A 23,966-nucleotide genomic window follows, 5' to 3' on the forward strand; every position below is an offset into this window, starting at 1 on the left:
TTCTGCACACACATCACCCTTTACAGATGTGATCCCCCACTGGACACACAGCACCCTATACATATATATAACATCACTATGGATGCTGTGAGTGTTGGGGGAGCTCACATCACTATGAGATGTTCTGTGTGTGTTTGTGCCATGTGCAGTGTTCTATCAGAACTTATCTAAGAAAATAGGTTTATAAGAAAATAAACCAAACAACAACATTTATGCTTTCCTGATAAATTTCTTTCCGGGCATGGAGAGTCCAAGACATCATTCCCATTACTAATGGGATATTCAACTCCTGGCCAGCAGGAGGAGGCAAATAGCACCCCAGCAAAGCTGTTAAGTGTAACTTTCCTTACCCATAATCCCCAGTCATTCAGCCAAAGGAAAATGGAAAAAGAATTAACATAAGGGTATAGAGGTGCCTGAGGTTTACTCAAAAAAACTGCCGAATAATAATTAAAAATAAAAAAGGAGGTCAGGGTCGTGGACTCTCCATGCACGGAAAGAAAGAAATTTATCAGGCAAGCATAAATTTAGTTTGTTTTTTTTCCCATAAGCAACGTCATACCAATTACAAGTGGGAACCAATACCCAAGCTAGAGGACACAGAATAAATAGGGAGGGAGAACAAGGCAGGAGGACCTAAACAAAAGGCACCACCGCTTGAAGAACCTTTCTCCCAAAAGAAGCCTCAGCCGAAGCAAAAAGTATCAAATTTTAGAATTTGGAAAAAGTATGCAAAGAGGATCATGTTGCCACCTTGCAAATCTGTTCCACAGAAGTTTCATTTTTAAAAGCCCAAGAAGAGGAGACAGCCCTAGTGGAATGAGCCGTAATTCTCTCAGGAGGTTGCTGTCCACCAGTCTCATAAGCAAAACTAATCACACTTCTTAACCAGAGAGAAAGAGAAGTAGAAGTGGCCTTCTAAATCTTATATTTTCCAGAGAAAACAACAAACAGGGCAGAAGACTGCCCATGAAGGTCTCAGGAAACAAGTGCCCCGAGACCGATTTTCCTGAGAAATCCACCACGATAAATGCGATAAATCTGAATGGTCTCCCTTCCATTGACGGAGCATGCAAAGCTGCAGTGGTCGCAGATGGAACCGAGCAAAAGGAATGATGTCCATGGAAGTCACCATCAGACCAATCACCTCCAGGCATAGAGCCACAGATGGATGAAAAGCAGACTGGAGGGAAAGGCAATAAGCAAGAAGTTTGGATTCTCTGACGTCCGTCAGGAAAATCTTCATTGACAGAGAATCTATGATTGTCCCTAGGAAAATCACTCTTGTAGTTGGAACTAGAGAACTTTTTTCCAGATTCACCTTCCACCCGTGGGAACGTAGAAAAGACAACATCTGTATGAGATTTTTCCTACTTGAAAATATGACGCCTGAACCAAGATGTCATCTAGATAAGGCGCCACCGCAATTTCCTTGGATCTGATCACTGCCAATAGAGCTCCCAGAACCTTTGTAAATATTCTGAGAGCTGTGTCAAGACCAAACTGAAGTGCAATAAACTGGAAATGGTTGTTCAGAAAGGCAAACCTTAGAAACTGGTAATGATCCCGGCGTCCTTCAGGTCTATGTCCGCCATGAACTGACCTTCCTGAACCAATGGAATAATGGAACAAATAGCTTCCATCTTGAAGGACGGAACCTTGAGGAATTTATTTAGAACTAGGATAGGACGAAAAGTTCCCTACTTTGTGGGAACTACAAAAAGATTTGAATAGAATCCTAGACCCTGTTCTTCTAGAGGAACAGGTACAATAACTTCCAGGGAGGATAGGTCCTTTACGCAATTTAAGAAGGCCTCCCTCTTTACCTGGTTTGAGGATAGGCTTGACAGGAGAAATCTGCCCCTTGGAGGGCAAGACTTGAATCCTATTTTGTAACCCTGGAATACTATGTCCACAGCCCATGGATCTGGGACATCGCGTATCCAAGCCAGTTTGAAAAGAGAAAGTCTGATCCTCACCTGATCCAAAATCGGATCCGGGCGGACCCTTCATGCTGAAGGCTTTGCTTTGTTTTGCCTTGTTCCAGGGCTGGCTGGTCTTCCAAGTGTACCTGGATTGGTCTGGAAGAAGAGGACGACGACTTCTGTCCTTTACAGTTGCGAAAGTGTCACGAACCAAGCCTTCAGACTAAAAAGAAAAAGGCCTAGGAGGCATTCTGCTCGGCAGGGCTGTGCGGGGATTTGAACCCATGGATCTGTGTTTGCTACTCCTGTTTGCTTGTGTGTCGAGCCACAGCCAGTTCTAGCAGTTTGGGGATTTAAAATGCAATAGCATGCAACTTAAAAGTTCTTCCAAACGAGAATTTGTCTAACTTGTAATTACACCTGAGCAAAACACAGGTGCTCTCAATTTTGGATTTACTTAAAGCCAATCCTGTGCAAAACCTCCCTATTTAATTAAGGCTAGCTGTTAGGCTGCACATTGTCTTCACATTGTTTCTGTTTTGTCACAAGCCAGAACCTGTTTCCTGTACTTCAGTACCTATTTGGAGGAAGACTTCATCTTTCGAATTTGCTACACAGTTTACAAGTGTGTTTCCTGCCTTGTGCAATCCTGCACTTCAGCTTTCAGCAGGAGGAATACTTTACCTTTGATTCTGCTATACAGTTTACAAGTTTGTTTCCTGCCTTGTGCAATTCCTGCACTTCAACCATATTCAGGAGAAAGACTTTACCTTTTGAATCTGCATCTCTGCTTACTTGTTTGTTCCTTTCCACTCCTGGTGTATGTGGACATAACATACCATAGTACATATTTAAAATACCCTGCAAGTATATGCTCAAAGTATTTTGTTATTTAAATAAATCTGTTATCTTTTCAATCTATATGGATTCTACTAATCTTTTAAAGCATCTGTTCCAGACAATGAGGCACTCACAAAATACCCTGAGACAGAACATGACAGAAAGGAATGAAAATTAGAAGTCTGTGACCCTTAGGTCTATTCTTCTTATCCTGAGGTAGAAAAGATCCCTTTCCACACGTAATCTCTGAAATGATCTCCGCCAGACCGGGCCCAAACAAAGGCATTGGCCAGTTTAAGAGCTTTGATCCTATCTTGGATCTCCTCTACCGCAGTTTCTTCTGAAATAAGATCAGACAGGGCATTGCACCAATAAGATGCTGCCCCCGCAACTGTGCCAATACTCGCCGCAGGTTGCAATTATAAACCCTGATTGATGTACATCTCTTTTAAATAAGCCTCCAGCTTTTTATCCATTGGATCCTTAAAAGAACAACTATCCTCTATAGTAATGGTAGTTCTTTTAGCTAGAGCAGAAATAGCTCCTTCTACTTTATGTACGGTGCGCCATCAGTCTCGAATAGAGTCAACAACAGGAAACATTTTTTAAAACAGGGGAAGGGGAAAAAGGAACACCTGGCTTATCCCATTTTACTGGGGTTTGTCGTCTTATCTTGTTCAGATAAGAATTGCCTGGTATTTCGGCACTGGACTGTCATTGGGCAGGATCAGACTGATATGCTACAGGATATTTTTTCTCTGTGAAAAGGCATAGTGTGCAAAAAGAGACAGCACACTGAGTGGCACAGGCCTTGTGGACAAGCATGGAAGTTTTCCTAGTTTTTGTTCTGCCTCAGTGGTGCATCTCTCAATTTTATTGTTTTTATCCCATTCCTGCGCTATAATTTCAGATATAGGAACTGGAAAAAACATCATCAGAAGGAGAATCATAAACTCTATCCAATTTAGAAGACATCTTAGGGTTGGCAGCAACCGAAGGTTCAGAGTCGTCCAAAGTAGCTAGAACCACCTTCAGGATAAACCGAAGATGTTAGCTTAAATCTAAAATTAACCTCTTCAGATTCTGAAGATTTCACCGCCAAAGTGTCAGTCTGAAATTTCCCCTTCAGAAGCTACTGAAGGATTCTCCTCATCAGACAATTGAGAAAGGTTGACCAGCACAGATTTAGTGGGGTCAGAAGCCTTACTAGCGGACAAATGTTTAGATTTTCTCTTCCGCTTACCCCAAAGAAGGGAAAGCTAACAAAGCCGCCGATACTGCAGAAGTAATCTGAGCGGCAAAATCCCCAGGTTAATAAACACCCCTAGGAGGTTGAGAGGACACAGAAGGCACATTATGGGAAACCATTAAGGCTTGGGACGTTTGAAGAGAAAGCTGAGGCATGTCACGCAGAGCATTATCCTGAGAGACATTTGGCTCAGAAGGGAGTAATTTGCCTTTAAATTTTAAAGTTTTAGATAAGCATGAGGAACAAAATTGCATTTGCAAAACAATTTGAGCCTCTAACCATAGTAAGCATTTATAAACAGACATTGACTGATCTAACTCTGAATCCATTTTACAGAATGCAGCTGTTAATATTGTAAAAGAAAAAAAGACTTTAAATTTTATTAGAAATTTAGAGAGTAATAAAAAGATCCTTCAAGCAATCTTTCAGATAGCCTGAAGCTCCTACTGGACAGGATTGACACCCCACTAGTCAGAGGAAACAAAGCCTTTCCTGCAAGGATCTTCTCCTTTAGCACAGAAAAAGATCAGTTGATGAGAAATATGACAAAAACGAACATCCGACAGAGCCCTGCAATGCGATACACCTCAACGCAATGCAAGCTCACTAAGCTCTGCTCTGATATACCGGAAGTGCGGGCGTCACGTGAGCAGGTTGAAAAACTAACTGTGCCACCTGAAAGAGCGTCAAAAAGTAAACTGCTCACAGTTTGACCGTTTTATATTAATTAAGCCTCTCTAACTGTATCCTCTAAATATGTCAGACACATGAATACACTATTAAAGTATCCTGCAGGCTAATGCATCACTCTTCAATTGATCACAATAAAGTTACGAGTCCCCTAGCCAAATAATGTCTCACATTTAACCCATACAATGTCATATCCTCCAAAGAAAGTATCCTTAACTTATAAGGATATCTATGTCCCATTTGTTATAATCTGTCCAGAATAAGTATCCTTAATTAAAAAGGATATCTATGTCCCAATTTGTATCCGTATGAGGATTAACCTCTTAAGTGCTGCTGTCCTTCAATAAATAGAAGGTAAATGCACTTACCTTAGATACAGCTGCAGGACAGATGCTGCTACATAGGTGTGACAGGCACTTCGCTCCCTGTCATGGACCTGTAGTAAAAGAAAGAACAGAGTAACCAACTCTGACTTTCTGCAAAGGGGTAGCAAAATGTTAAAAGTAAAGCAAAGACTACCTCGCCTCCTTTTAACTGCTAAAAGCCACCACTACTTTTAATAAAGAGATTGACATGGACACAGCAAGACCCCAATCCTTGCTTGCAGGGAAAAGTACCCATAAAAGGATTAAATATCTTCAGACACCAACTTCACACATCCTCCATTGACAGAGGCAAAGAGAATGACTGGGGATTATGGGTAATGGAAGTTACACTTAACAGCTTTGCTAGAATGCTCTTTGCCTCCTCCTGCTGGCCAGGAGTTGAATATCCCACTAGTAATTGGAATGACGTTGTGGACTCTCCCTGCCATAGGAAAGAAAGTATGTGGGGGGGTTTTCCCCCTAAAATTAATTAAGGTCTGCTGGCGAACTAAGTGAAAATTAATAGGACCGGAAAGGGTTAATACTGGTATAATCCACACAGTCATTGGTTGGACACACTAGTGATTTATTAATAAATATCCCTGATTTGAGAATGAAACTAAATAAAATATGGCGGCACCCATGGCTTTATAGACACTAAAACTTTAGACTTTTTCAATATAAAACTATAATATATATATATATATATATATATATATATATATATATATATATATATATATATATATATATATATATAAAATGTACACATATATACACACACATTTATACACTTCTGCATATTTAAATAAATAATTATATAAAGTATTTAGTATTTAATGCCCCTTTAAACAGAAAATCACTTAGAATAGCAATAGCCCAACTGGGTAAAAATGTTTCTAGTATCCTACATACTCTGCCTACATATCGGTGCACCTTCCAAGGTCCTTTGAGGGGTACCAGTTGGGCACCTTGGAGTCAGTAATACATATTTGCTTTTTAGGGTCTCCAGCTGGTAGTAGAAATTTTTGCTTGCAGGTTCAAACTCTATCTTTTGAAGAAGAATCTTCTTAGCAGAGGAAGCTAGCAGTTTCCCCAAATCATTGTCCTCCGTGTCCTTCCTGCTTGGCTTCAGGGCATCCTTCAACTTTTCCACGATTGGCATGATGCATTACTGAGGAAGAGAGAAACATTATGTAAGCATGCAGCAAAATATATAAATAAATCCATTAAAAATAATAATAAACATTCAGCACTAAATTGAAACTAACAACCAACGATGTCATTCCTCTTTGCAGTAACACCCACACAGTATTTGAAGCCTTTGTTGTATGTAGCACATATGGAGTACTGATTTAACCCTATAAACAGAAAACAAGAAATAGAGGGGAGCGCCAATACAGGCTGAGGTATAGGTAAAAAAATATATATATTAAATATAAAAACAATTAAATTCGGCTATATATGATATGATAAAATGAAATAGGGTATGGTGAAATAAAATAGATACTTTTTATCGTTTTCTAATACAATATACAAAACAAAAATGGCAAAATACATATACAGGTATACAGGTAGCCCTCAGTTTACGCCGGGGTTAGGTTCCAGAAGGAATGGTTGTAAATCGAAACCATTGTAAATTGAAACCCAGTTTATAATGTAAGTCAATGGGAAGTGAGGGAGATGGGTTCCAGGCCCCTCTCAAAATTGTCACAAGTAACACCTAATACATTATTTTTAAAGCTTTGAAATGAAGACTTTAAATGCTAGACAGCATTATAAACCTAATAAAATAATCACACAACACAGAATATATAATTAAACTAAGTTAAATGAACAAAAACATTTGCTAAACAGCACTATAAACCTAATAAAATAATCACACAACACAGACTTCACTTGCATTTTTCTGCAAACAGTTCTTTCTATGCATTCCAATCTGGACTGATTTATAGACAGGAAGATTTTGTTCCTTTGAAATCTGCTCGATAGCTTAAACTGATTAATTTCAGCTTGCTTGTCTTTCCTGCAACACAAGCGGACAGCTCCACCTACTGGCTATTTTAATAAATGCACTGCTTCTCAATGCTTTTCAATAGCAGTCACATGACTGGAAAAAAAGGTTGTTATTCTGAAACGGTGTAAATTGAACCGTTGTAAAACGAGGGCCACCTGTATTCAATACCATGGATCCATGTAACAAACATAAAATGTATACAAAATGATCACAGAGAAATAAAACTGATATCAGAGCATAAAAATCTAATAAAAACAAAGAACACCACTGTAGGGCTACAGTGAATAAATGAGATTGGCCTGGGGACCAAAGAGCTCCAAATATAGTTCAAATTCTATACAGATCAAATAGTGTCCATCCAGATGGTGCTGAGTTAAAGGGCCATAATACCCAAATGTTTAAACACTTGAAAGTGATGCAGCATAGCTGTAAAAAGCTGATTAGAAATTATCACCTGAACATCTCTATGTAAAAAAGAAAGATATTTTACCTCAAAATTTCCTCAGTAGCCATCTCCCATTGTAAAGGATTTCTAAGCAGCATATTAGTATGTCTGTCCTGGGACAACTGAAAGGATGAGCTTCGTGCACTCTCATATTATTTCACCAATCGGGTAAAGGAAGCTTACTATGAAATCTCATGAGAGTTAAGTCAAATCTCATGAGATCACAGTAAGAGTTCATGACCTCAGCACTGCTGATGCTGATTGGCTGCTGTTCATTTCTTCATTTTTTTAATTTTTTTACCTGCAGCTGGGAGCAGCTGAGTATAACTTTTTACACAGAACTTACTCTGCTGAGCTGAGGAGATAGTGAGGTAAAATATCTTCCTTTATTACATAGAGATGCTCAGGTGATATTTTCCTGTTAGCTTTTTACAGTTATACTGCATCAGTTTCAAGTGATTTAGCATATGAGTATTATGTCCCTTTAATATCCAAAGTCAGTAGTGAAAAACATGAAAGAGAGCTGTGGGATGTGGCAAAACGTGTTGAAAAAATGTTATAAAAATGTTGAAAAAATGTTGTAAAAAATGTTGAAAAAGTTGTAAAAAAGTGTACTCGTGGAAAATGTCAACCAAAAAATGTGAAACGAAAATATGAAACGAAATAAAATGTGAACCAATTTTCCACGAGTACACTTTTTTACGTTTTCAAAATTTTTTACAACATTTTTATAACATTTTTTCAATACGTTTTGCCACATCCCACAGCTCTCTTTCCTGTTTTTCACTACTGACTTTTGATATTAACTCAGCACCAACTGGATGGACACTATTTGATCTGTATAGAATTTGAACTATATTTGGAGCTCTTTGGTCCCCAGGCCAATCTTATTTATTCACAGTAGCCCTACAGTGTTCTTTGTTTTTATTAGATTTTTATGCTCTGATATCAGTTTTATTTCTCTGTAATCATTTTGTATACATTTTATGTTTGTTACATGGATCCATGGTATTGAATATATGTATTTTGCCATTTTTGTTTTGTATATTGTATTAATAGATACTTTTTATCATTTTCTATTTCACCATACCCTATTTCATTTTATCATATCATATATAGCCGAATTTAATTGTTTTTATATTTAATAATATAATTTATGCTTACCAGATAAATTCATTTCTCTTGTAGTGTAGTCAGTCCACGGGTCATCCATTACTTATGGGATTATATCTCTTCCCCAACAGGAAGTTGCAAGAGGATCACCCAAGCAGAGCTGCTATATAGCTCCTCCCCTCACATGTCATATCCAGTCATTCGACCGAAACAAGACGAGAAAGGAGAAACTATAGGGTGCAGTGGTGACTGGAGTTTAATTAAAATTTAGATCTGCCATAAAAGACAGGGCGGGCCGTGGACTGACTACACTACAAGAGAAATGAATTTATCAGGTAAGCATAAATTATATTTTCTCTTGTTAAGTGTAGTCAGTCCACGGATCATCCATTACTTATGGGATACCAATACCAAAGCTAAAAGTACACGGATGACGGGAGGGACAAGGCAGGAACTTTACACGGAAGGAATCACTGCCTGTAGAACCTTTCTCCCAAAAACAGCCTCCGAAGAAGCAAAAGTGTCAAATTTGTAAAATTTTGAAAAGGTGTGAAGTGAAGACCAAGTTGCAGCCTTGCAAATCTGTTCAACAGAGGCCTCATTTTTAAAGGCCCAGGTGGAAGCCACAGCTCTAGTAGAATGAGCTGTAATCCTTTCAGGAGGCTGCTGTCCAGCAGTCTCATAGGCTAAACGTATTATGCTACGAAGCCAAAAAGAGAGAGAGGTAGCCAAAGCCTTTTGACCTCTCCTCTGTCCAGAGTAAACGACAAACAGGGAAGAAGTTTGACGAAAATCTTTAGTTGCCTGCAAATAGAACTTCAGGGCACGGACTACGTCCAGATTATGCAAAAGTCGTTCCTTCTTTGAAGAAGGATTAGGACACAATGATGGAACAACAATCTCTTGATTGATATTCCTGTTAGAGACTACCTTAGGTAAAAACCCAGGTTTAGTACGCAGAACTACCTTGTCTGAATGAAAAATCAGATAAGGAGAATCACAATGTAAGGCAGATAACTCAGAGACTCTACGAGCCGAGGAAATAGCCATCAAAAACAGAACTTTCCAAGATAACAGCTTGATATCAACGGAATGAAGGGGTTCAAACGGAACGCCTTGCAGAACGTTAAGAACTAAGTTTAAGCTCCACGGCGGAGCAACAGTCTTAAACACAGGCTTAATCCTAGCCAAAGCTTGACAAAAAGCCTGAACGTCTGGAACTTCTGCCAGACGTTTGTGCAGAAGAATAGACAGAGCCGAAATCTGTCCCTTTAACGAACTAGCAGATAAACCCTTTTCTAAACCCTCTTGTAGAAAAGACAATATCCTAGGAATCCTAACCTTACTCCATGAGTAACTCTTGGATTCGCACCAATATAAATATTTACGCCATATTTTATGGTAAATTTTTCTGGTAACAGGTTTCCTAGCCTGTATTAAGGTATCAATAACCGACTCCGAGAAACCACGCTTTGATAGAATCAAGCGTTCAATCTCCATGCAGTCAGCCTCAGAGAAATTAGATTTGGATGGTTGAAAGGACCCTGAATTAGAAGGTCCTGCCTCAGAGGCAGAGACCATGGTGGACAGGACGACATGTCCACTAGATCTGCATACCAGGTCCTGCGTGGCCACGCAGGCGCTATCAGAATCACTGATGCTCTCTCCTGTTTGATCCTGGCAATCAATCGAGGAAGTATCGGAAATGGTGGAAACACATAAGCCATGTTGAAGACCCAATGTGCTGTCAGAGCATCTATCAGCACCGCTCCCGGGTCCCTAGACCTGGATCCGTAACAAGGAAGCTTGGCGTTCTGGCGAGACGCCATGAGATCCAGACCCGGTTTGCCCCAACGATGAATTAGTTGGGCGAAGACCACCGGATGAAGTTCCCACTCCCCCGGATGAAAAGTCTGGCGACTTAGAAAATTCGCCTCCCAGTTCTCCACGCCTGGGATGTGGATCGCTGACAGGTGGCAAGAGTGAGACTCTGCCCAGCGAATTATCTTTGAGACTTCCAACATCGCTAGGGAACTCCTGGTTCCCCCTTGATGAATGATGTAAGCCACAGTCGTGATGTTGTCCGACTGAAATCTGATGAACCTCAGAGTTGCTAACTGAGGACAAGCTAGAAGAGCATTGAATATTGCTCTTAACTCTAGAATGTTTATTGGGAGGAGTCTCTCCTCCTGAGTCCATGATCCCTGAGCCTTCAGGGAATTCCAGACTGCGCCCCAACCTAGAAGGCTGGCGTCTGTTGTTACAATCGTCCAATCTGGCCTGCGGAAGGACATCCCTTTGGACAGATGTGGCCGAGAAAGCCACCATAGAAGAGAATCTCTGGTCTCTTGATCCAGATTTAGCAGAGGGGACAAATCTGAGTAATCCCCATTCCACTGACTTAGCATGCACAATTGCAGCGGTCTGAGATGCAGGCGCGCAAATGGTACTATGTCCATTGCCGCTACCATTAAGCCGATTACCTCCATGCACTGAGCCACTGACAGGTGTGGAATGGAATGAAGGGCACGGCAAGCATTTAGAAGTTTTGATAACCTGGCCTCAGTCAGGTAAATTTTCATCTCTACAGAATCTATAAGAGTCCCTAGGAAAGGAACCCTTGTAAGTGGCAATAGAGAACTCTTTTCCACGTTCACCTTCCACCCATGCGACCTCAGAAATGCCAGAACTATCTCTGTATGAGACTTGGCAGTTTGGAAACTTGACGCTTGTATCAGAATGTCGTCTAGGTACGGAGCCACCGCTATGCCTCGCGGTCTTAGTACCGCCAGAAGTGAGCCCAGAACCTTTGTAAAGATTCTTGGGGCCGTAGCTAACCCGAAAGGAAGAGCTACAAACTGGTAATGCCTGTCTAGGAAGGCAAATCTTAGATACCGGTAATGATCCTTGTGAATCGGTATGTGAAGGTAGGCATCCTTTAAGTCCACTGTGGTCATGTACAAATAGATTTGAATAGAATCCTTTCCCGTGTTCCGTCCGCGGAACTGGGTGGATCACCCCCATTAGTAAGAGGTCTTGTACACAGCGTAGAAACGCCTCTTTCTTTATTTGGTTTGCTGATAACCTTGAAAGATGAAATCTCCCTTGTGGAGGAGAAGCTTTGAAGTCCAGAAGATATCCCTGAGATATGATCTCCAACGCCCAGGGATCCTGGACATCTCTTGCCCAAGCCTGGGCAAAGAGAGAAAGTCTGCCCCCCACTAGATCCGTTTCCGGATAGGGGGCCCTCACTTCATGCTGTCTTAGGGGCAGCAGCAGGTTTTCTGGCCTGCTTGCCCTTGTTCCAGGACTGGTTAGCTTTCCAGCCCTGTCTGTAGCGAGCAACAGCTCCTTCCTGTTTTGGAGCGGAGGAAGTTGATGCTGCTCCTGCCTTGAGGTTACGAAAGGCACGAAAATTAGACTCTTTAGCCTTTGATTTGGCCCTGTCTTGAGGCAGAGCATGGCCCTTACCTCCGGTAATGTCAGCGATAATTTCTTTCAAGCCGGGCCCGAATAAGGTCTGCCCTTTGAAAGGAATATTAAGCAATTTAGATTTAGAAGTCACATCAGCTGACCAGGATTTAAGCCACAGCGCTCTGCGCGCTTGGATGGCGAATCCAGAGTTCTTAGCCGTAAGTTTGGTTAAATGTACGATGGCATCAGAAACAAATGAGTTAGCTAGCTTAAGTGCTTTAAGCTTGTTCATAATTTCATCCAATGGAGCTGTGCGAATGGCCTCTTCCAGAGACGCAAACCAGAATGCCGCCGCAGCAGTGACAGGCGCAATGCATGCAAGGGGCTGTAAGATAAAACCTTGTTGAACAAACATTTTCTTAAGGTAACCTTCTAATTTTTTTATCCATTGGATCTGAAAAGGCACAGCTATCCTCCACCGGGATAGTGGTACGCTTAGCCCAAGTAGAAACTGCTCCCTCCACCTTAGGGACCGCCTGCCATAAGTCCCGTGTGGTGGCGTCTATTGGAAACATTTTCCTAAATATAGGAGGGGGTGAAAAAGGCACACCGGGTCTATCCCACTCCTTGCTAATAATTTCTGGAAGCCTCTTAGGTATAGGAAAAACGTCAGTACACACCGGTACCGCAAAGTATTTATCCAGCCTACATAATTTCTCTGGAATTGCAACCGTGTTACAATCATTCAGAGCCGCTAATACCTCCCCTAGCAATACGCGGAGGTTCTCAAGCTTAAATTTAAAATTAGAAATCTCTGAATCCAGTCTGCCTGGATCAGATCCGTCACCCACAGAATGAAGCTCTCCGTCCTCATGTTCTGCAAATTGTGACGCAGTATCGGACATGGCTCTCCCATTATCAGCGCGCTCTGTCCTTACCCCAGAGTGATCGCGTTTACCTCTTAATTCTGGCAATTTAGATAATACTTCTGTCATAACAGTAGCCATGTCTTGCAAAGTGATTTGTATGGGCCTCCCTGATGTACTTGGCGCCACAATATCACGCACCTCCTGAGCGGGAGACGAAGGTACTGACACGTGAAGAGAGTTAGTCGGCATAACTTCCCCCTCGTTGTCTGGTGATAATTTCTTTACATGCAAAGTTTGACTTTTATTTAAAGTGACATCAATACATTGAGTACACAAATTTCTATTGGGCTCCACATTGGCCTTTAAACATAGTGAACAAACAGATTCATCTGTGTCAGACATGTTTAAACAAACTAGCAATGAGACTAGCATGCTTGGAAAATACGTTCAAATAAATTTACAAGCAATATAAAAAACGCTGCTGCGCCTTTAAGAAGCACAAAAAGCTGTCACAGTTGAAATAACAATGAACCAAAATAGTTATAGCAACCAAATTTTCACAGTAAGTGTATAAAGTTAGCAGAGGATTGCACCTACCAGCAAAAGGATGATTAACCCCTTAATACCCAAAAACGGATAACAATTATATTAATTAAAGTTTTTATCACAGTCAAACACACTGTCACAGGTCTGCTGTGACTGATTACCTCCCTCAAAACGAACTTTGAAGACCCCTGAGCTCTGTAGAGACGTCCTGGATCATGGAGGATGAAATAGGAAGACTGTGACTGAATTTTTACTGCGCAAAAAAGTGCTAAAATAGGCCCCTCCCACTCATATTACAACAGTGGGGAAGCTCAGTAAACTGTTTCTATGCATAAAAAAAGATAGCCATGTGGTAAAAATCATGCCCAATAAGTTTTATCACCAAGTACCTCACCAAAAAAACGATTAACATGCTAGTAAACGTTTTGAAAATATATTTTAAAAGCTATGAAGTGTTATTAATAAGCCTGCTACCAGTCGCTTTTACTGCAGTGAAGGCTCATACATTACTTCAGTATTAACAGTATTTTCTGAGTAAAATTCCATTCCCTAGAAAAATACTTCAGTGTACACGCACTCATCAGCCTGATACCAGTCGCTACCACTGCATTTAAGGCTGAACTTACATTACATCGGTATTAGCAGTATTTTCTCAGTCAATTCCATTCCTTAGAAAAATAATTTACTGCACATACCTCCTTGCAGGGGTGCCCTGCATGCTATTCCCCTGTTCTGAAGTTACCTCACTCCTCAGAATGTATGAGAACAGCCAGTGGATCTTAGTTACGTCTGCTAAGATCATAGAAAAACGCAGGCAGATTCTTCTTCTAATGCTGCCTGAGAACAAACAGCACACTCCGGTGCCGTTTAAAATAACAAACTTTTGATTGAAGAAATAAACTAAGTTTAAAACACCACAGCCCTCTCACAACGACCTATCTTTAGTTAGGTTGCAAGAGAATGACTGGATATGACATGTGAGGGGAGGAGCTATATAGCAGCTCTGCTTGGGTGATCCTCTTGCAACTTCCTGTTGGGGAAGAGATATAATCCCATAAGTAATGGATGACCCGTGGACTGACTACACTTAACAAGAGAAATATATTTTTTTACCTATACCTCAGCCTGTATTGGCGCTCCCCTCTATTTCTTGTTTTCTTGTTATTTACCCAGGGGCTTATTAGGGAACCCTAATGTGTGTATGTGAGCAAAAGTGTGAGTTTGTTCCCCCTGTTTGTGTGTGGGCAAGTGTGAACTTGTTCCCGTGTGTTTGTGAGCAAGAGTGTGTTTGTTCCTGTGTGTGAGCAAGGGCATTAGTTCATGTGTGCCATATAGATAACATTGTGCTCATGCCCGTGGAGTTACTGATGAGAGGGCACTGATTGGCTAAAATGCAAGTCTGTCAAAAGAACTGAAATAAGGGGGCAATCAACAGAGGCTTAGATACAAGGTGATCACAGAGGTAAAAAACTAAATTTATGCTTACCCGATAAATTGATTTCTTCTATGGTAAGACGAGTCCACGGATTCATCCTTTACTTGTGGGATATTATTCTTCCCTACAGGAAGTGGCAAAGAGCACCACAGCAGAGCTGTCTATATAGCTCCTCCCTTACCTCCACCCCCCAGTCATTCGACCGAAGGTACAGGAAGAGAAAGGAGAAACTACAAGGTGTAGAGATGACAGTTTAAATCAAAAATATATAATCTGTCTTAAAATGACAGGGCGGGCCGTGGGCTTGTCTTACCATAGAATAAATCAATTTATCAGGTAAGCATAAAATTACTTTTCTTTTATAAAGGTAAGAAGAGTCCACGGTTTCATCCTTTACTTGTGGGATACAATACCAAAGCTACAGGACACGGATGAACGGGAGGGACAAGACAGATGGTTAAACAGAAGGCACCACTGCTTGAAGAACTTTTCTCCCAAAAACAGCCTCCGAAAAAGCAAAGGTATCAAATTTGTAAAATTTGGAAAAGGTATGAAGCGAAGACCAAGTCGTAGCCTTACAAATCTGTTCAACAGAAGCATAATTTTTAAAAGCCCATGTGGAAGCCACCGCTCTAGTAGAGTGAGCTGTAATTCTTTCAGGAGGTTGCTGTCCAGCAGTCTCGTATGCCAAACTGGTGATGCTTTTTAGCCAAAAGGCAAGAGAGGTAGCCGTAGCTTTTTGACCTCTACGTTTCCCAGAAAAGAGAGCAAACAAAGAAGACGTTTGACGAAAATCTTTGGTCGCTTGCAAGTAAAACTTTAAAGCACGAACCACGTCCAAGTTGTGCAACAGACGCTCCTTCTTAGAGGAAGGATTAGGACACAGAGAAGGAACAACAATTTCCTGATTAATATTCTTATTAGTAACAACCTTAGGAAGGAATCCAGGTTTGGTACGCAGAACCACCTTATCAGCATGGAAAACAAGATAAGGTGAGTCGCATTGCAATGCAGATAGTTCAGAAACTCTTCGAGCCGAAGAGATAGCAACGAAAAACAGAACTTTCCAAGATAGAAGTTTAATATCTATGGAATGCATAGGTTCAAACGGAACCCCTTGAAGAACTTTAAGAACCAAATTCAAACTCCATGGCGAAGCAACAGGTTTAAACACAGGCTTGATTCTAACTAAAGCCTGACAGAACGACTGAACGTCTGGAACATCTGACAGACGTTTGTGCAGTAGAATTGATAAAGCAGATATCTGTCCCTTTAAGGAACTAGCTGATAGCCCCTTCTCCAATCCATCTTGGAGAAAGGACAAAATCCTAGGAATCCTGATCTTACTCCATGAGTAGCCTTTGGATTCGCACCAATAAAGATATTTACGCCATATCTTATGATAAATTTTCCTGGTGACAGGCTTTCGAGCCTGAATCAAGGTATCTATGACCGACTCAGAGAACCCCCGCTTGGATAAGATCAAGCGTTCAATCTCCAAGCAGTCAGTCACAGAGAAACTAGATTTGGATGCTGGAATGGACCTTGAATCAGAAGGTCCTGTCTCAGTGGCAGAGTCCATGGTGGAAGAGATGACATGTCCACCAGGTCTGCATACCAAGTCCTGCGTGGCCACGCAGGTGCTATCAAAATCACGAAGCTCTCTCCTGTTTGATTCTGGCAATCAAACGAGGAAGAAGAGGAAATGGTGGAAACACATAAGCCAGGTTGAACGACCAGGGTACTGCCAGAGGATCCCTTGACCTGGACCCTGTAACGAGGAAGTTTGACATTCTGACGAGACGCCATCAGATCCAATTCTGGTGTGCCCCATTGCTGAATCAATTGTGCAAACACCTCCAGATGGAGTTCCCACTCCCCCGGATGAAAAGTCTGGCGACTTAGAAAATCCGCTTCCCAGTTCTCCACTCCTGGGATATAGATTGCTGATAGATGGCAAGAGTGAGTCTCTGCCCATCGAATAATTTTGGTAACCTCTATCATCGCTAGAGAACTCTTTGTTCCCCCCTGATGATTGATATATGCTACAGTCGTGATATTGTCCGACTGAAATCTTACAAATCTGGCCGACGCCAGCTGAGGCCACGTCTGAAGCGCGTTGAATATCGCTCTCAGTTCTAGAATATTTATTAGGAGGAGAGTCTCCTCCTGAGTCCACAAACCCTGTGCTTTCAGGGAATTCCAGACTGCACCCCAGCCCAATAGGCTGGCGTCCGTCGTCACTATGACCCACGCTGGCCTGCGGAAACACATTCCCTTGGACAGATGATCCTGTGACAACCACCAAAAGAGTTTCTGGTCTCTTGGTCCAGATTTATCTGAAGAGATAAATCTGCATAATCCCCATTCCACTGTTTGAGCATGCAAAGTTGCAGTGGTCTGAGATGCAAGCGAGCAAACGGAACTATGTCCATTGCCGCTACCATTAAACCGATTACCTCCATACACTGAGCCACTGACGGCCGAGGAATGGAATGAAGAGCTCGGCAGATGGATAAAATCTTTGATTTCCTGACCTCAGTCAGAAAAATGTTCATGTCCACCGAATCTATCAGAGTTCCCAGGAATGGAACTCTTGTGAGAGGGATAAGTGAACTCTTTTTTACGTTCACCTTCCACCCGTGAGATCTGAGAAAAGCCAACATGATGTCCGTGTGAGACTTGGCTAGTTGGTAAGTTGACGCCTGGATTAAGATATCGTCCAGATAAGGCGCCACAGCTATGCCCCACGGCCTTAGAACCGCCAGAAGGGGCCCTAGCACCTTTGTGAAAATTCTGGGAGCCGTGGCCAACCCGAAGGGAAGAGCCACAAACTGGCAATGCTTATCCAGAAAGGCGAACCTGAGGAACTGGTGATGATCTTTGTGGATAGGAATGTGTAGATACGCATCCTTTAAGTCCACAGTGGTAATATATTGACCCTCCTGGATCATTGGCAAAATAGTCCGAATGGTCTCCATCTTGAAGGATGGGACTCTGAGGAATTTGTTTAGGCTCTTGAGATCCAAAATTGGTCTGAAAGTTCCCTCTTTTTTGGGAACCACAAACAGATTGGAGTAGAACCCTTGCCCCTGTTCTATTTCCGGAACTGGGCAGATCACTCCCATGGAATGTAGGTCTTCTACACAGCGTAAGAACACCTCTCTTTTTGTCTGGTTTACAGACAATAGAGAAAAATGGAATCTCCCTCTTGGGGTAGAATCTTTGAAATCTAGAAGATACCCCTGGGTTACTATTTCTAAAGCCCAGGAGTCCTGAACGTCTCTTGCCCAAGCCTGAGCGAAGAGAGAAAGTATGCCCCCTACTAGATCATGAAGCTACCCCTTCATGCTGTCTTGGTGGCAGCAGCGGGCTTCTTGGCCTGTTTACCCTTGTTCCAAGTCTGGTTAGGTGTCCAGACTGACTTGGATTGAGCAAGATTCCCCTCTTGCTTTGCAGCAGGGGAAGAGGAAGAGGGACCACCTTTGAAGTTTCGAAAGGAACAAAAATTATTTTGTTTGGTCCTCATCTTATTCGTCTTATCCTGAGGAAGGGCATGGCCTTTCCCTCCAGTGATGTCTGAAATTATCTCTTTCAGTTCAGGCCCGAATAGGGTCTTACCCTTGAAAGGGATGGCTAAAAGCTTAGCTTTTGATGACACATCAGCAGACCAGGACTTAAGCCATAACGCTCTAAAATGGCAAAACCTGAATTCTTCGCCGCTAATTTAGCCAATTTAAAAGCGGCATCTGTAATGAAAGAATTAGCTAGCTTGAGAGCCCTAATTCTATCCAGAATATCCTCTAATGGAGTCTCAACCTGAAGAGCCTCTTCCAGAGCCTCGAACCAAAAGGACGCTACAGTAGTTACAGGAACGATGCACACTATAGGTTGGATAAGAAAACCTTGATGAACAAATATTTTCTTCAGGAGACCCTCTAATTTTTTATCCATAGGATCTTTGAAAGCACAACTGTCCTCAATAGGTATAGTTGTACGCTTAGCCAGGGTAGAAATAGCTCCCTCCACCTTAGGGACCATCTGCCACGAGTCCCGCACGGCGTCTGATATGGGAAACATTTTCTTAAAAGTAGGAGGGGGAGCGAACGGAATACCTGGTCTATCCCACTCCTTAGTAACAATTTCCGAAATCCTCTTAGGGACGGGAAAAACATCAGTGTAGGCAGGAACCTCTAGGAATCTGTCAATTTTACACAATTTCTCTGGAACTACAATAGGGTCACAATCATCCAGAGTCGCTAAAACCTCCCTGAAATTTAAAAGCCGTCATATCTGAATCTGTCTGAGGGAGCATATTTCCCAAGTCAGAAATCTCTCCCTCAGCCAGCAAATCCCTCACTTCAGAACATTGTGAGGGTACATCTGATATGGCTAATAAAGCGTCAGAGGGCTCAGCTTTTGTTCTCACACCAGACCTGCTGCGCTTCCCCTGCAACCCAGGGAGCTTAGATAAAACCTCTGTGAGGGTAGTATTCATAACTGCGGCCATATCTTGCAGGGTGAAAGAATTAGACTCACTTTAAGTACTTGGCGTCGCTTGTGCGGGCGATAACTGTTGTGACACTTGGGGAGAATTAGATGGCATAACCTGATTCTCTTCTGACTAAGAATCATCCTGCGACATACTTTTAGTAGCTAAAATATGTTCTTTACAATTTATTGACCTTTCAGTGCATGAGGGACACATTCTAAGTAGAGGTTCCACAATGGCTTCTAAACATATTGAACATTGACTTTCCTCCATGTCAGACATGTTGAACAGGCTAGTAATGACTACAAACAATCATGAAAACACTTTATTTAGTGAAAAAAATAACAATCTTAAAAAACGGTACTGTGCCTTTAAGAGAAAAAAAAAGCACACACGTTCTGCAAAACAGCCTAAACATGCACCAAATTTTTCAAAAGTTTGTATGTAGACACACTATAGGTAGTTAAGATTGCACCACAATTTTTTTTTTTTTAACAATTAACCCCTTAATTTCCAAACTGGATCAAAAATAGGCCCAGATCCGGAAAAAAACACTCAGCACCTTGCCACAGCCCTGCTGTGGCCCTACCTGCCCTCAGGGATTGAAAGTGTGGGGTAAAAGCTTCGATTTGGCCCAAAACATACAAAAGGGCCCTCAGGAGTTAGAGCTTGCTGCTTGCTGACAAAACTAACTGCGCATCTGAGGCGCGAAAATAGGCCCCGCCCATCTCACTCGATGTTACCTCAGCCTTAAAGAACCGCACCAGAGCGGTTATAACTAGCCATGTGGGTTCTAAGACCCTAAAGTTAAGCCATGTGTGTCCTTAATAAAGTCACCCAAAACGTTTATTGCCCACAAAAACATTAAAGCACTCCCAATCAAAAAACGTTTGCTCACAAACATTTGCCATTCAGTGTCAACCATATTAGTAATTGCCCCCCTATGCAAGCTAAGTAATGTCCTTCTTTTAGCTCTAGGATTACTGCATACCCTTACCCTCCTGGGTATAATGTCAGCCTTTCTGAAATACACAGTCTCTCCAGAAAAATATGACTGAACATACCTCATTGCTGCATAGCATGAAAACGTTCCTCACACTGAAGTTTCCTGTACTCCTCAGCCTCTGCGGGAACAGCAATGAACCTTAGTTACAAATGCTAAGATCATCATCCTCCAGGCAGCAGTCTTCATCCATCTGCTGCCTGAGAGTAAATAGTACACACCGGTACCATTTAAAATAAACTCTTGCTTGAAGAAATTAAAAACTAATATTTTATCACCTCTTTCACTTTACCCTTCCTAGTACTTAGAGTAGGCAAAGAGAATGACTGGGGGATGGAGCTAAGGGAGGAGCTATATAGACAGCTCTGCTGTGGTGCTCTTTGCCACTTCCTGTAGGGAAGGATAATATCCCACAAGTAAAGGATGAATCCGTGGACTCGTCTTAACTTTATAGAATAAAGTATATTAATATAATCGTATTGGAATGCAAAACTGGGGAATGGATAATAAAGAGATTATCTATCTTTTTAAACCATACAAATTCTGGAGAAGACTGTCCCTTTAACAGTAATAAAGAGGGCTGCTGAGTCCAATTTGTCTGTTCAGAGGTATAGTTTTGACATATTGCTGGGATGAAAAGGCTATGGGTCCATGCATCTGACCTGATTTCTCATTTGGGCACATAGCTGAGCTAATGTCTCATTTGGATGTATATTTTATAAAAAAAGGGTATAGGGGCACAAATATGGATGCAATAGCATGAATTTGATCTAAGCTATTAGTGTGTCTACCTGGCTGCTTGATTCCTAAGGAGATTTCAGAAGTGCTAAATCATATCTATATTTATTTATTTATTTAAAATCTGCTGTTCTGGACAATTCCAAGTTTACTGAATAAGAATACCCTGGCAGCTAAAAATGCTAACCCCCAGACTTATATGGGTTCCTATGCCCATGTCCTAGCCCCCGCAAAGGGCAATTAAAGTGAATGAAAATTTAACAGGACAGCCTCACGGCATTGTATAGACTAATAATAATGAGCATGAGTTTAAGTCATGACATTTGAAATTTATTTTCTTAAATTTTTACCTTTTACTGCTCCGCCGATAAGCGCAGCTCTCCCGCCCACCATTTTGTCTAATTGATTGACCGATGACGATCTTAAACCAACTAATCCCGGGCCATGACGTTTATGTAAAGGGGACAAGGATTAGTTGTTTTAAGAATTGTCACCTGTCAATTAGACAGTATGGCGGGTGGGAGAGCTGCGCTTATTGGCTGAGCAGTAAAAAGTTAAAATTTAGGGAAATAAATAAATTTCGAAAATTTCATGACAAACTCATGCTCATTTTTAGAATTCTATACAATGACGTGAGGCTGTCCTGTTAAATTTATATTCACTTTGAGGCATGTAATTTTTCGGCTATTATGGACCTTACAACAAATCCATGCATTTATTGAGCACTGCATTATACCATGCATAAAAATAATATTATTTCTCTGGTCCTAGTTGTAAAAATACATCATGACACAGAAAAGAGATAGGCAGCTTAGTCCGAATGAATGTTAGGTGTTCAAAAAAGCAATCGTTTGTGGAATCCATAGTATAAGGTTTTAAATTGACATCAAACTGCTGAGCATAGTAATCACAATGGTATTGTTTTTCCTTTTGTGCCTACAGATATCTTCAAAGTTGTTCTCTTATTTTAACCCCTTACAGGTGCTAGTTGGTCAAGATCCACATCTTCATACTGAGTGCCACCATAGTGGAGTTTAGGCATTTTGTATTCAGGAGCAGTGCAGGTTCACATATTAGCGATGTTGTCGGCTTTTTGGCAGCTGTATTATGCATGAGACAGAGTGAAAACTTTAATTTCTTGCAGTGGCTGCATTGTTCTATATTATGCATGTGAAAAAGCTGGTAACATAACGGATCTGTGAATGCTCGCCTCGCCTAACAGGGGGCAAGAATACGTGAGCTGCAAGATGATGGCGTCCAGCATCACCAACCAGCACCTGTAAAGGGTTAAGAATAAGAAGGTTTTGAAGAGAGCTGCAAAACATTATCATGGTGTGTTCTCTTCAACTAAGTCCTGTATGCACTGAATGGTAACACTTCATGCCATCCCAACTCCACTCACACAATGTTTGTCCCCTATATTTACGCTGCTTGGATTGCAAATTCCCATTTTAAAAACACAGCCTTGCACGTCACATACCTCATCTGTAACACTAAGGGCTAGATTTATCATAGCTGAGGCATACAGGGGCACGTATACGCTCCCCTGTACGCCTCAGCTCGCCTGTGGCAGGGCGAAATTACCCGTAGGTAATTAACATTGCACACGAGCACAATTTTGCGCTCGCGTGCAATCCCGCCCCCTGCCCGCGCACAAACAATCATGCGCGGGCAGGAGCTGTCAATCTCCTCGGTCGGACTCGTCCGAGGTGATTGAATTTCGCCAGTTTAGAGGTGGCGAAGAGTTTAGGGAAGCAGCGGTGACCACTGCTTGTTAAATCGTGGCGAGCAAGTTCTTGTGAGAACTTGCTGCCGTAAGGGCTTAATAAATCTAGCCATAAATCTCAAGTTCACAACAGGCTCTGCCTGTGAGAATATTACAAGCTGCTTCCCTCACACAGTTAAAACTAAAATACACAGGACTGTACTACAGTTTTCAATACAATCATTTTTGCAATAATGACCACTTTTACTCTACAAAGCTGCCCACATTAAAATGCCACTCCGGCGTCAGAAAGTTGAGTGGCATGTGTTTGCCAGCGATCATTCAATTTGCAACTCTGCTTAAGTGTTGTAAGTTTTCAGCAGATGCTGCATTTTAAAGGTATGCTCTCACATGAACTGCAAGGTCATTACACAAATATGATACTACTACATGCCATATGGACCACAGATAACATAGCACAAGGGATGGAACATATGGAAGAAAAAAAAAAAAAGAGAGAACTCATATTCCATAACAAAAGAAAATATCTAAAAAGATTCCATACTTTATATCAGCAGCGCTGTTTACACATCCGAGTCATGCAATCTGCACTACCGACTGGATCAGAGGCAGTTTCCGCTTGTGACAGCTGTGCTCTAAGAGTTCCAAGCGGGACTTGTGTGTTTAACCCCTTTGCAGGGGTTAAACACACGGTAGTGAAGAGACACAGTCTTAAAATGACATGCGCTAATGAATTAGAGCTTGTAATATTTCAACCGTTATGGCTCTTTAATTCCTAAAGTACTACAAGGCCAACAAACATGAACAACAATTGCAGTAAGGTTTAGGTAGAACATAACATTTTAAACAACTTTCTAATTTACTTCTATTATCAAAATGTTCTTGTTATCCTTTGTTGAAAAGCAATAATGTAAGATTGAGAGTGTGCACGTGTCTGCAGCACTATATAGCAGCATTTTTGTAACAGTTATACATTAACAGGAGCACTAGATGGCAGCACTATTTCCTGTCATATAGTGCTTCAGGCATGTGCACGCCACCTACGTAGGTATCCCTTCAACAAAGAATAACACGAGAACAAAGCAAATTTGACAATAGA

The 23,966-nt window shown here is 41.6% G+C and overlaps 1 protein-coding gene across 1 annotated transcript in view; it reads right to left on the reverse strand.

Annotated features, from left to right (window-relative positions):
* USP36 (ubiquitin specific peptidase 36) overlaps nt 1–23,966 on the reverse strand; it is a 195,389-nt gene that overhangs the window by 155,334 nt on the left and 16,089 nt on the right. Inside the window, exon 2 of the mRNA XM_053706269.1 lies at nt 5,985–6,243. Coding sequence (XP_053562244.1) covers nt 5,985–6,234 — 250 coding nt within the window. The 5' untranslated portion in view covers nt 6,235–6,243. The remainder of the gene's footprint in view (nt 1–5,984; nt 6,244–23,966) is intronic.

The sequence above is a fragment of the Bombina bombina genome, chromosome 1 (genome assembly GCF_027579735.1).
Source record: "Bombina bombina isolate aBomBom1 chromosome 1, aBomBom1.pri, whole genome shotgun sequence".
Taxonomy (NCBI): domain Eukaryota; kingdom Metazoa; phylum Chordata; class Amphibia; order Anura; family Bombinatoridae; genus Bombina; species Bombina bombina.